This window comes from Myxocyprinus asiaticus, chromosome 15 (assembly GCF_019703515.2).
Source record: "Myxocyprinus asiaticus isolate MX2 ecotype Aquarium Trade chromosome 15, UBuf_Myxa_2, whole genome shotgun sequence".
Taxonomy (NCBI): Eukaryota; Metazoa; Chordata; class Actinopteri; order Cypriniformes; family Catostomidae; genus Myxocyprinus; species Myxocyprinus asiaticus.
Window position 1 is genome coordinate 382,501 of NC_059358.1, and position 14,109 is coordinate 396,609.

A 14,109-nucleotide genomic window follows, 5' to 3' on the forward strand; every position below is an offset into this window, starting at 1 on the left:
AAACACGTTTATTCTGTTTAACTAGGATGTTCTAGAAGAAAAAGCTGTTTAAAGCTGTTCAGATGAGTTTAATTAGTGCTTGAGAGATAATCTGTAACAATCCAAACAAAAACAACTCAATGAAAGTAGAGCAAAAGGATTAAAATCGTCCTACAATGTTGATTAATATACTGTAGTACATACAACACACCGCTGTTTGTCATTCAGCTGCATAGATACATGTGTCAAGAGTCTGAAACTTAAAGTGTATTTGACGATCAGAAACACTAAACAGAAGAGAAATCCTGTTAAAATTGACACGTTTTGCTCTTTTACTGTTAGTTGAGTTTCTGGCTTCTGTTCACAAATGTTGCTTTTATGTTCAACACGTGAGGTCATGTTGACTCTGTAATTGTGATTCACAAATATCTTCCTCGCACTGCGCTGGTTACCCATGAGGCCGCAGTGTTCTCAAAGGCACTTCTGTTAATGATGATAGTGTTACCTACAAAACACTCATTTATGTACAAACTTGTGTGAACCCCTAACCCTCGAAATCTACTCCAATTAAAAGGCACTATGGTATAAAAACGATCCATTCCCTATATTTCCATATGTCGGGCTGTTGGCGAGTTTAGCTGAGCGTGTTCATGAGCGCGTCACGTCAATCTTTGGGTTCGGAGAATTTCAGCAGCAGAGCGGCTCAATCTTCACAAGCTGCTGAAACACAAAAATAAAGACAGAGTTTATCGTTTGAGAGCTTATGTTCATGTCACTCATCCAAACAAATCTAGATGTCACACAAAGAAACACTGACGCAATGAGGAATACCCACAATGCCTTGCACTTGAATTCTTTAATTATGTTTTCTTTGTCAGGGGGCCTGGGTATCTCAGTGAGTATTGACACTGACTATCACACCTGGAGTCGTGAGTTTGAATCCAGGGTGTGCTGAGTGACTCCAGCCAGGTCTCCTAAGCAACCAAATTTGTCCGGTTGCTAGGGAGGGTAGAGTCACATGGGTAACCTCCTCGTGGTCGCTATAATGTGGTTCTCGCTCTCGGTGGGGCGTGTGGTGAATTGAGCGTGGATGCCGCGGAGAATAGTGTGAAGCCTCCACATGCTGCTGATGTCTCCATGGTGTCATGCACAACGAGTCACGTGATAAGATGCGTGGATTGACGGTCTCAGAAGCGGAGACAACTGAGACTTGTCCTCCGCCACCCGGATTGAGGCGAGTAACCGCGCCACCACGAGGACCTACTAAGTAGTGGGAATTGGGCATTCCAGATTGGGAGAAAAGGAGATAAAATTTTAAAAATAAAATAAAATCAATTGAGTAGTGTCAGCTTATCAGGGTTTTCAGTGTATGAAACTAGGACTGTTTTTTAATAAGTTTAATTACAGGATGTGCCAAGTAATTAATAGTAATTAATCACATATCAATACTTACTGGGAAAGGAAATTTAGTATTTAATGATTAAAATAATTATGAATATAATTCAGATGAAAATACATTTCATATACATTTATTGTGGCAACAGACAAGTAAAGCACTTAGACAATACAAAAAAGAGGCTTTAAAGTCAGAAATATTGTTTGTTTTATTTCCATATCATTAAACATAACCCTATTATTGCCCTACTTCCCTCTGTGCTATTTATAATTGTTGGTCTATGTGCTTTTGTTAAATCGACAGCCCTAATCGAAACATTTCTCTTTCACGTTTATGACATATTTTGATAAACCAAGAACATTTTAGATATGCTCATTTAATTACTAAATCTGTAGGTAATTTTAGACATCAGCATGTCAGCCGCTGACACACAATAGGGTTTATCTTAGTTGAAATTGCTAACCCAGGGTCATCCTTAACCCTGGGTTATCCTGTTTCGTGTTTCACACTGTTCATACTTAACCCTGGGTTAATAGTTAATCCTGGGTCTTCACGTTCCGATGTTTCACACTGTACATTTTAAACCTCGGGTTAATGTTCTTATATGCATATTTCATCCCTAATAGAACACGTATATTTGATGTGTGTGTTTACATCTGGAAGACGTTTTTTACGCTGTTTGCTCATCTGCAATACGTCTATAAGACATTTCCTATCGGATGTTCAGCAGATGACAAGAATGTTTTTGATTTACAATGTTTGTAAATCTGATCTTTTTAAGATGTTTAGCAGATCTTAATTAGAATTTGAGGCTTTCCAGATGAAACGCTCTTAAACAGACATCTCGGCGAGCAAATCGGCTCTGTTTGTCTTTCGTCTTCTGAAACATACCACGAAAACACATGCAAAATGAATGGAATACTGTCTCTTCATCACGGCAGTTATTGCGTTTGCCATCACTGTTGAACATTTGACCGGTTTCCCTCAGACGGAGAATGTAAACAGCACGTGAACGTTTCTGTGACTGTACAAAGCACATGAATATTAAATGAGGTGAGCACTGAGGCATTATATGATTGGCTGTCTGTTGCTAAAACACCGCATCATTTAACACTGTATACAGTACATTTGGCACCGCAATGTGGGGTTAACCCATAACCCCGGGTTAAAAGTGCTAAACCCCTTTCAAAATCACAAGTGTGAAACGTTGCTTCACTCTGAGTTAAAAGCGGCATTTTTAAAAAGTGCAGTGTGAAAAACCAGTAGTGCAACCTAAGTGTTTGACCTCTGACCCCTGGCTGTGAAGCTTCAACCGCAGGCCCTGCAAACACACACACACACACAAGATCAGTTGCATGAAGTCCTCTGTATGAACAGCAAGTTTCTGCAGCATCTCTGTTTGTTTATTCAGTGTGCACTGCAGTTACCCTATAGATTCTATACATGAGTGTCTTAAGCTTATGTAACCAAGAGCATCTCTGCTCAAAAGTACAGCATGTTCTCTCAGAAACTCAACACACACACTCGTTCAGCTTCATGCAACACTTTACTGTGTTCTAAACCTTCAACAATAGTGACAATTTAAATGTTTTATGATATCTGTCTATAATTACACCTTTAAGATAAAAAACACACCAGCCCTGTAACACGTTCTTAATTTAAACAGCACAGACATGCACCAGACTTGAGTCTCAGATGCACTTAGGATCAAGGAGGTTTGGTTTGTGTGGCGGTATATATAAAGAGAAAAATAATACCAATGTTACATGCACTATAATTGATCTGATATGAATAAATGATAACATGATACAACACAATGACTTGATGCAAACACACACACACACACACACACAAACCGACAGTATGTAAACTGTGGAATAAGCATTATAAATTAGCATATCATGTAACATTAACATTTATTGCACCAATAATTACATATGAAATATGTCATATTCAGACAGATATAGCCAATGTTCAAATCAAGCAGGGTCATTTAATTAAAAACTATGGTCAAGAAATGGTATATATGAACAATTTCAGTCAGGATTTAGGAATCATCACAGTACAGAGACTGCACTTATCAGAGTTACAAATGACTTGCTCTTATCATCTGATCGCGGCTGCATTTCTCTTCTAGTGCTTTTAGATCTTAGTGCTGCCTTCGACACGATAGATGACGATATTCTCTTGAATAAGCTGGAGAATTATGTTGGCATTAGTGGACTTGCATTAGCATGGTCCTATTTATCAGACCGCTGACACTTTGTCTATGTAAATGAGGAATTGTCAAACCAAACAAAAGTTAAGTATGGAGTGCCACAGGGGTCAGTTTTAGGGCCTCTGCTTTTCTCCTGGGAGATATTATCAGGAATCATGGAATAAGTTTCCACTGTTATGCCGATGATACCCAACTTTATATTTCCATGAAACCTGATGAGATTTCCCAATTGTCCAAGTAGCATTGTGTATAACTGATATTTTGTGTATAAATGACAAAAAAGAGGTACTAAGTATGGGACCAAAAACCTCTAAAAATAAGCAGCTAAAATATAATTTGACTCTCGATGGATGTACTGTTACATCGTCTTCTACAGCGAAGAACTTAAGTGTTATATTTGATACCAATCTGTCCTTTGAAAATCAACTTTTCCAATGTTTGTAGAACTGCATTCTTCCACCTAAATTACAACACATGCTCTCTGTTGCTGATGCCGAAAAACTAATTCACGCGTTCATGACCTCAAGACTAGATTATTGTAATGCATTACTGGGAGGATGTCCTGCAAGATCAATAAATAAACTTCAATTTGTTCAAAATGCAGCTGTCAGAGTGCTGACTAGAACTAAGAAATATGATCATATTAGCCCCATTTTATCTTCGTTACATTAACTACTTGTTAAATTTCGTATTAGTTTTAAAATTCTGCTACTGTAATAACTTACAACACTTTTAATGGTCTAACTCCACAGTACTTCCATCCATCACGTTCACTACGATCGGAAGTAAACTAGAGGTCGACCGATACCGATAACAAAGTTGGTGGGAAAGGCCAATAACCAATTACTTGGCCGATAGTTTTTAAAATTGATTTAAAGAGGGGGTCTGGGTATCTCAGCGAGTAAAGACACTAACTACCACACCTGCAGTCACGAGTTTGAATCCAGGGCGTGCTGAGTGACTCAAGCCAGGTCTCCTAAGCAACCAAATTGGCCTGGTTGCTAGGGAGGGTAGAGTCACATGGGGTAACCTCCTCATGGTCACTATAATGTGGTTCTCGATCTTGGTGTGGCATTTGGTGAGTTGTGCGTGGATGCCGCAGAGAATAGCATGAAGCCTATGTCTCCGCGGTAACGCGCTCAACAAGCCACGTGATAAGATGCGCAGATTGACGGTCTCAGACGCGGAGGCAACTGAGATTCATCCTCCGCCACCCGAATTGAGGCGAGTCACTACACCACCACGAGGACTTAGAGCGCATTGGGAATTGTGCATTCCAATTGGGGAGAAAAGGGGAGAAAAAAGAAAAAAGAGAGAAAGAAAAAAAAATCGATTTATAGAAAGTCAAAAAATTTTTTTTACTATGGCAGGCAGAGAAAGAGTCCAAATGAAAATACCAGATGCGGTTTATTGTTCAACCAAAATCCCAATAATAACCAGAAAAAAATCCGATTTGGTGAACAATACAGGACTTTTAATTTAAACAAGCCCGAAACTCATTGGGGACTCTTATTTTGAAATAACAAAATAATGAAAAAACTATCTGCAACTACTGGCATAGATAATTGCTGATAACCGTTATGATGGTGGAGCAGTCTCCCATCTCGGAATTTTACTGTGTTCAAAGGACTTATTTATTGTTTTAACTCAACCATTTTTAAATATTTATTAGGGTTTTGTTCATTTTAGTTATTTAATGTGTTTTAATGTGCAAGTATTGTTTATCAGTCCTATGTATTGTATTTGATTCACTTTTGAACTCATTCTTATTAAGATGAGTTTTTGTAGAAGAATGGGGAGGTGAGGGTTAATTTTTAAATAATGGTATGGTCCAATTAGAAATGGTGGGGAAATGTTGTATTTAAGCCAGCTGTCACTGGAGGAAGACGAGATGGGTCATGGATTGATTGTGTTTGGAACACGTGGAGAAACAAGGTTGTTTGCACTGCTTGAGTGCCAAGGACTCTGGTCTTCATTGTTGAAAGAGGGAAGCTGGCACTGCTTTAGTACCCAACAGTTCTAGTTTTTAGACTGTTTGTAAATGACTTTGTTTTTATTTGCTCTTAACACTATATATTTGCACATTCTGCACCTTCAAAAAAATAAACATCTTTTTGGAACACCATTCCTTCTCTACAGTGTGATTCTCCTTGGTCCCTATAACACTGTTATTTCCAAAAAGCAACTATCGGCACAGAGTAATCAGCAAAACCAATATATCGGTCTACCCCTAAAATAAACTGCCACGTGCTTCCAGCCGGACTGCATGCCACACCTCACCGACCTCTGCCTGCATTACGGCTAGGCAATATGGATACAAAAATAAGGCTACATCTCGATATTTTTCAGCATATTCATGATATTTGGTAAGTATATATTTGCTCTGAAATGGCTCAAAAGTCTTTTTTTTATTATTATTATAATCAGAGGAACCATCGCTTCATCCAAACACCCACTGTAAGTAGATTAAATGTTATAAAGGCATTGAATAAAAATCTATTTACCAATAACAAAGGCATGTTTCCCCATAGTTTTCAGTAAATAATCACAAGGGAGAATGAGATTCAATAATTTTCATTTATAAGCACTTTTATATTTATTTTTTATATAAATGATACATAGTAGCTTAATAAAAAGCACTATTTACCTTCATATATCTTTACTAAAACATTTTTTTATGAATGAACAAGGTGTGCTAAAACTACTACACTTATTTTTTGCAACCCAGTTGAATATTGCATAATACAAAATTATTACTGTGGGACCCAGTCAAGTTTATTATTGTAATATAATACTGAGTTATCATTATTATTTTGAGGATTAGTTTTGTTTTATATAAAAGTAATATATTTCTGTCCTGTTCACCTTTACCTGGAGCTTTTATTTTGACACTGAAAGTGCAGCGTGTAGTTTACAATGTTGTGCATCTGCTGCGGTCATCTCCTTGTCTTTTTAAAAAAACAAAAAATTGAATCCCCTTTTCTCCCAATTTGGAATGCCCAATTCCCACTACTTAGTAGGTCCTTGTGGTGGCGCGGTTACTCACCTCAATCCGGGTGGCGGAGGACGAATCTCAGTTGCCTCCGCTTCTGAGACCGTCAATCCACGCATCTTATCACGTGACTCGTTGTGCATGACACCGCGGAGACTCACAGCATGTGGAGGCTCATGCTGCTCTCCACGATCCACACACAACTTACCACACGCCCCATTGAGAGCAAGAACCCCTAATCACGACCACGAGGAGGTTACCCCATGTGACTCTACCCTCCCTAGCAACCGGGCCAATTTGGTTGCTTAGGAGACCTGGCTGGAGTCACTCAGCACGCCCTGGATTCAAACTCACGACTCCAGGGGTGATAGTCAGCGTCAATACTCGCTGAGATACCCAGACCCCCCAACATGCAATTGTTTAAATTTATTATTTACATTGATACATTTAACTTTGTTTAATATGCTTAAAGGAGTGTTCAATAGCATATTACTAATTTCTTTTTTTGTGGTATTGTAATTGGTATTGAGAATCGTGAAATTTCACTGCTATTGGTACCGACTATTGAAATTTTGGTATCGTGACAACCTACATGTCAAGTATCGGCACTATGGAGGCACAAGTTGTATCATTTGGCAATCTTTCCACAAATTTAATACACTTTAATACACATTCAGGAAAAATGTGGATAGAAGCTCAGTGAAGAGGTCGTAGCTGTGCAATATGATGTATAAAACACGACTATTGACCAGTCAACATCCGTTTTATAATAATTTTCATTCACATTTGCGTTAATGAACACTGTGTCATTGCCCAGCGCTGCGTGTCACAAACAGTCGCCATCACCGCAAGACATGTGAAGCGCTCATCATATATAATCTGAGACAACAGAGCGCACGATTATCCTGTTTTGTTTTACTCAGGACAAAGAATGACAGAGTGTGAACAGGAGACTGTGTGAATGCTGCAGACATGTGTGACATATTCTGTGTGCTCGTGTCGTACTGTAGCGTCTTTGTCTAGACAGCAGTCATCTCTCCTCAACAATATCTCTCCTGATACTCAGCATCAAATATGCACTCCATCACTATGTGTAGAAGCATTCAAAGTCTGACCTCTGACCAACACTTCATTTTACTTCTCAAGTGTCTGACGTTTTGTTCTAATCAGAAAAACTGCAAAAGCACAGATGTTTGCTTTGCAGATGTGAATTCTTATGAATCTGGTTGACTGCCTGTTTGCTGGAATGTCTGACTCTTAACTGCCCCCACATATTCCCAACCATTACCCTGTGTTGCAGCCGGCTGTGCAGGAATGTCTGCAGGTGTGGGTGTGTCTGCACATATCACACTCTCTTCTGCAGACTGTGTGACTGCTGCTGTCTCCACAAGTGCAGATGAATCCTCAGACACTCTGACACCTGCTGCAGGGGTTGGACTCGGTTCTTCTGCTGTGGGTTCTAGATCAGCGGTTGGGTCCGCAGCCAGTGTTGCTTGCATTGGAGTGGGTTCTGGAGCTGGAGTTGATTCTACATTCAGGATTGGTTCCAATGGAGTGGGTTCTGGAACTGGACTTGGTTCTACTGTACTAGTGTCTGGAGCTGATGTTGGTTCCATTGGAGTAGGTTCTGCATTCGGCTTGGGTTCCCCTGGACTGATTTCTACAGCTGTGGTTGGTTCCACTTGAGTGGGTTCTAGATTTAAGACAGGTTCCACTGGAGAGGGTTCTGCATTTGGCTTGAGTTCCCCTGGACTAAGTTCTACAGCTGTGGTTGGTTCCATTGGAATGGGTTCTAAATTTGAGACAGGTTCCATGGGGGTGGGTTCTGGAACTGAGGTTGGTTCCCCTGGACTGAGTTCTACAGCTGTGGTTGGTTCCACTGGAGTGGGTTCTACATTTAAGACTGGTTCCACAGGAGTGGGTTCTGCATTCGGCTTGGGTTCCCCTGGACTGAGTTCTGCAGCTGAGGTTGGTTCCATTGGAGTGGGTTCTAGATTTGAGACAGATTCCATGGGGGTGGGTTCTGGAACTGAGGTTGGTTCCCCTGGACTGACTTCTGCTGTTTCAGTTGGTTTCACTGCTGTAGCTTCAGGAGGTGTGGTTGCTTCCTCAAATTTGGGCTCTGAGCTTGGCATTGGGTCCTCTGGAGTGGATTCTAGCGCTGGGGTTAGTTCCGTCGGTTCGGGTTCTGGAGGAGGAGTTGACTCCACTGGTGTAGGATCTGATGCTGGTTCCAGAAATAGGGTAGATTCTGTCACAGCAGACTCAACGTGTTCTACTGACACGATCTTCATGGCAGGAGCATCAACCGTCTCCTCTAGAGGTGCATCACCACCACTGACGGTTTCGTCTGGAGCTGCAAGATTTATCTCCTCTGGAGGACTTCCTGGCTGCTCTGGTTTGAAGGCCTCAGCCTGCACCTGCTCCACCTCCACACTCTTCAGAACACCTGGTCCAGGGCCCAACTCATCCAGCAGGGTGCTTTGGACAGGTAGCTGCACCTGGTCTGCGATGGTCTCATTGTCCTCAGATGTAATCCCATTATGGGTGACTGGCAAAAACACAAATGGACAAGACATAAAGTTTCTATTAACTGCAAGCTTAAATGTTCTTGAAGAACTTGAGACATCAACAGAATAAACAACTGAATAATTGTCACTGAGCCACAGAGTTTCCCATCATCTGGACACACTGCTGCGAGCTAACACTGCTGTTAAATAGCTGCAGACCAAATAGATTTCAAGACGCTGTTTGAGAACATTCTTTAGCCATTTCAGCTTATGGCTCAATGTAAAACCCTGAGAAAGCTGTTCACATCAGAACTGATATACACTAATCAGATTCAGCAAGTGTTTACATGTTTCAACATCTGATAGCATAACATACATCTTAAGCCTTTTAGACACACATCACAATGAGTAAATAATTAATAACTCAGAGGTGAATAAAGAGCCATTTTCATTCCTGCCCCTCTTAAATGGTTAATATTTATCTTTCTAGAGACACTAATGAAGCACCATGGGAGACATTCTCATGGAAACCCAACAGAAACAAACAAACAAAACACCCCAGTGTAAGTCTTTTCATTTTAACAGCATACGGTATTACGGTATATTTACAGTTCCTTCTTCACAAAGTATTTGAGTTGAGATGAAATAGTAAATTTTAAGATAAGAAAACTCATTTCAAACATGTGGAACCACTGTCCACAATTGAATCAAGTTCAGCCAGAGTTATTTTTTTGAGTATGTGGTTGATGGAAGGGGCGCACACACACACACACACACACACACACACACACAAGCACACACACACACAAGCACACACACACACAAGCACACGCCTGGAGGTTCTGCCCTGTTCAGAACTCATATCCTCAAACGCAGCAATGAAAACTTAATTTCCTGATGTCAGAGCTGTTGTTACAGACACACACTCCACAGACAGTCATATTGGCACTGCAGCAGTGTGTGTTTATATGACGAGAACATGTCATCACCAGTGTTCATACAGCAGCATCAGGACTGTAAAACACAACAATCATCACGAGGCACATAAGCTACCCCCAAACTTTAAAGGGACAGTTCACCCAAAAATGAAAATGGTCTCATTATTCACCATCCCAGATGTGTATGACTGTCTTTCTTCAGCAGAACACAAATGAAGATTTTTAGAAGCAGATAGAGCTCTATCAGGTCCTTATAATGTAAGTAAACAGGTGCCAGCACTTTGACGGTCCAAAAGTCACATTTAAGCAGCATAAAAGTAATCCACACGACTCCAGTTGATCAGTGAATGTCTTCTGAAGTGAATCAATACGCTTGTGTAACAAAATAAATAGATAATTAAAATGTTATTAACTTTTAAGCTTCCTGCCAGCAGTTGATGCATCACGTAGCTGTCGCATGACGTAAACATAGGGCTTAGTTACTCACCTCAATCCGGGTGGCGGAGGACAAGTCTCAGTTGCCTCCGCTTCTGAGACCGTCAATCCGCGCATCTTATCACGTGACTCGTTGTGCATGACACCGCGGAGACTCACAGCATGTGGAGGCTCATGCTAGTCTCCACGATCCACACACAACTTACCACACGCCCCATTGAGAGCGAGAACCACTAATCACGACCACGAGGAGGTTACCCCATGTGACTCTACCCTCCCTAGCAACCGGGCCAATTTGGTTGCTTAGGAGACCTGGCTGGAGTCACTCAGCACGCCCTGGGATTCGAACTCACGACTCCAGGTGTGACAGTCAGCGTCAGTACTCGCTGAGATACCCAGACCCCAACTTGAAAACTTTTTTTAATTACAGGGCTGCACAATTAGAACTGCAAACCCAAATTACGGCATGTTTTGCCCATTCTTTACTGCTAATAGAAACAGTTACTCAGATGTTTACACTTGCATCCTCTTTTAAGATCCATTCTTTAAGTTATTATTATTATTATATCCCCATATCCTACAGTAATATATAGGCTAATAGTAATATATTTCTGTAATAACTGAGTGTGCAGAATTGCTATACAGTCTCAAGTGTCTATTTTGAAGGAAGCCTAATTATTTTATCAAGCCTTTTATTCTGAATGAAGACAGTGTTGTTTCTGTGTATCACCAGCAGAGGTGACAGCGGCGTTTTGTGCTCCTTCCATACATGGAGAAATGTTCTCATCTCTTCCTCGCTCCATACAACCCCGGTGCCATGGGGTAACTTTAGATTTGTTACACACTTATGGACAAATATATTTGGAATCATTGGCGTCACCAGGTCATTTTACCAGGGCTTCAGCCCCGAATGTTTTGACTGTAGCCCCGAATGTAATTTTAAATGTAGTCTACGCAATAATATCGCTACATTTTGTTTGAAGTTCATGTGACGTGACACCCCCCCTCCCCCACTCCCGCTAAGCCCCGAACCTCCTCAAGTCCTAGAAACGCCCCTGTTTGGAATTAGGCAAATGTGCAACTGAGGTAAATGCGTAGCGCTTTAAAATAAACCGGTCAGCGCACATTAGCAATGTGCATGAACCGAACTCATAGCACAGCTGTTCTGTATAAAACATACATGATCAAAGCACGAGATGGAATTAATTTCATGTGCATCGAGCACAGAACGCCGTATCATTATCCTTGTGCACCTCACATATGAAACACGTACACATTTGCGGTGCGGTTCTGTATTTCAGCGTGTGCTCGAAAGAGAAACAGTGATTGGTCAGTAGTGAACTTCTGAAGAGAGCGTGATTGGTCAGGTGAGGTGAAAACGGACGAGGAAAGAGCTTGTGATTTGGTCAATCATCCACAGACACAGCCTATAATGAAAATGAGCAACAATATGCAACTTTAGCTGGATGACACCTTCTGTTTGCTAGCTCACTAATATCACAGATGATTATGCTTAATTAACTGTGAGAGGCAGAGATCGTGATTAAAATACGATTAATTGTGCAGCCACATACACATCTGGGATGGTGAATAATGAGACCATTTTCATTTTTGGGTGAACTGTCCCTTTAACCCAATCCTCATTCAGAAGTCTTGAGTCTCTAACCCAACTGTATGTAGAGTGTAGTCCCCGACCCAAACCAGCAGGCCAAAATATTAAGAGCTTCAGGTGTGTGTCTGAATCGCTGCATGTTTGTGTGTGCTTTGAACATTCTGATCAGGAAACTCCAGCAGAAACACAGGCCAAAACTGTCACGGCATCTCACGGCGTTCAATGGACCCATCGATGTGCAAACGATGTGGAAACACAGCAGACTGGTCGAACCAGAGAAACAGATCCACGCCTGAGGACGCATGTGTCCAAAATGGGTTTTGAGCTGTCTGTCCTGATAACCATCACGTGTGTGTTAGTGAATTACAATCTAAACACACTGACAACGCGGAAACATGTCAGAGAGTCTTAAATAACAGGGTACAACGGGGCTAAAGCCGTCTCCAGGGGTAAACGACACTTTTGATTTGATTTTCTCCCAAATCACTAAACTCCCACAGCACTTTCCTAAACACCTGTTTGTCACTATACACTACAAAATATTCCTGATCCATGAGATCATTGTGTGTAATGTCTAAAAGATTGATTTGAGGCAATCTGATCGAATATTTCATCATTTTTCAAATGTTAATGCTAATGAGCATCCCTGAAATGATCACATTTAATTTCACATTTAAAACACTTATTTGTCATTTTCAGTTTTGTTCAAGGTGATTAAATCAAAAGTTTTTCAATAACTGTCCGATAAGTGAAAGGATAGTATTTGGGGTAAAAACACATTGTTTTTCTTCAGTGGGTTGAATAGATTTAAAGTGTTACATTAACTGATCCAATCACAATAGAGATTCATTTATTTATAGAATACTTGAGATGTGATGAAATGAACAGGAAATGATGCGCTCTTTTCTGAAGTGGATATTTTCAATAATTAGTTTAATTTATAACTCAAAAAAAGCATCTTTCTGTCTGTAAAGTATTTGCATATGTTGTCAGATTTTGCACTATAACTATTGCCCCTTTATCTACACTATATCACTATAAACCCCAGTGTGGGGCAAACGGCCCCCCTCCACACCTTATTAAAAAAATGCATTTTAATCATACCGACCTTTTCATAAAACATATGTTGCTCCATCAATATTCAATAAAAAGAATATCGAGTATGAGAAAGAATAATAAAAACAATATTGTTTTTATACATTATACTTTTTATGACAAACACCACTAAACTGTGTAAATTGAAAAGACAAAGTATACATTACAAAACCAGCCTTTATTTCCCTGTATTAATGTAATAATAATAATAATTATTATTATTATACAAGTATAAAAATCCTCTATAAATATGATTAAATGTGTCATCTCTAATTAAATGTATTATGGTTATTAATTAATTAATATTTAATTGTAGATTTATTATATTTAGTGACGTGTGCAGTTTTAGTGTAAAATAAACTGCTTTCGTGATGAATAGAAATGAAATATGAAATATATATATATTAGTTTAACTCACGCAGAGTTTCTCCGTTCGTCGCCTGCTCCGGTTTGACGCCCGGTCGGTTCTCCGGCGCGACGGTCTGTGTGCTGGACGATGAACAACCCATTTGACAAAAACACTCGCGCTTTTTGATGAGCCTTTAAATAAAGCTCAGTTTCTTGTTTTAGTGCTTGTTTTATAATGCACGTCCTTCAGCTGTGATGCCGCGCGCGTTCACACTGACGCGTCGCTGCTGCTCAAACGCTTTTAAAACTTTATGCGCATGCGCAGTTCACTACCCGCCTGTACAACACCGTCAACAACACTGAAGTCTTTAAAGCAGATTTATATAATGTGCTCCAGTACTCGAGTCTGGTCTTTATTTAGTATTCATTCAGTATCATAAGAACAAGAGTTACTCCTCAGTGGGTCAATTATAATTGTAATATTACTTATATGAATAAATTCAGTGAAGCCCTGTTACTGATGACACATTTAATAAAACACTTTATCCGTAATTGTCTTAATAGAAAAACTATTTTTTATGGAGTC

At 40.1% G+C, this 14,109-nt stretch overlaps 1 protein-coding gene across 4 annotated transcripts in view; it reads right to left on the bottom strand.

Annotated features, from left to right (window-relative positions):
• The window catches only part of LOC127453145 (cell surface glycoprotein 1-like), a 14,205-nt gene extending 425 nt beyond the window's left edge, over positions 1-13,780 (bottom strand). Inside the window, exons 1-4 of one of the 4 annotated variants that reach the window (XM_051719331.1) lie at positions 13,594-13,780; positions 7,874-9,136; positions 2,648-2,696; positions 1-696 (exon numbers count right to left, since the gene is read on the bottom strand). The exon at positions 1-696 is cut by the window's left edge and continues 425 nt beyond it. In XM_051719331.1, coding sequence (XP_051575291.1) covers positions 690-696; positions 2,648-2,696; positions 7,874-9,136; positions 13,594-13,684 — 1,410 coding nt within the window. In that variant the 5' untranslated portion in view covers positions 13,685-13,780 and the 3' untranslated portion in view covers positions 1-689. Of the gene's footprint in view, positions 700-2,647; positions 2,697-7,873; positions 9,137-13,593 lie in introns of all 4 variants that reach the window. The other 3 variants (XM_051719330.1, XM_051719333.1, XM_051719332.1) reach the window with 3 other exon arrangements.
• Between the last annotated feature and the right edge of the window lie 329 nt (positions 13,781-14,109).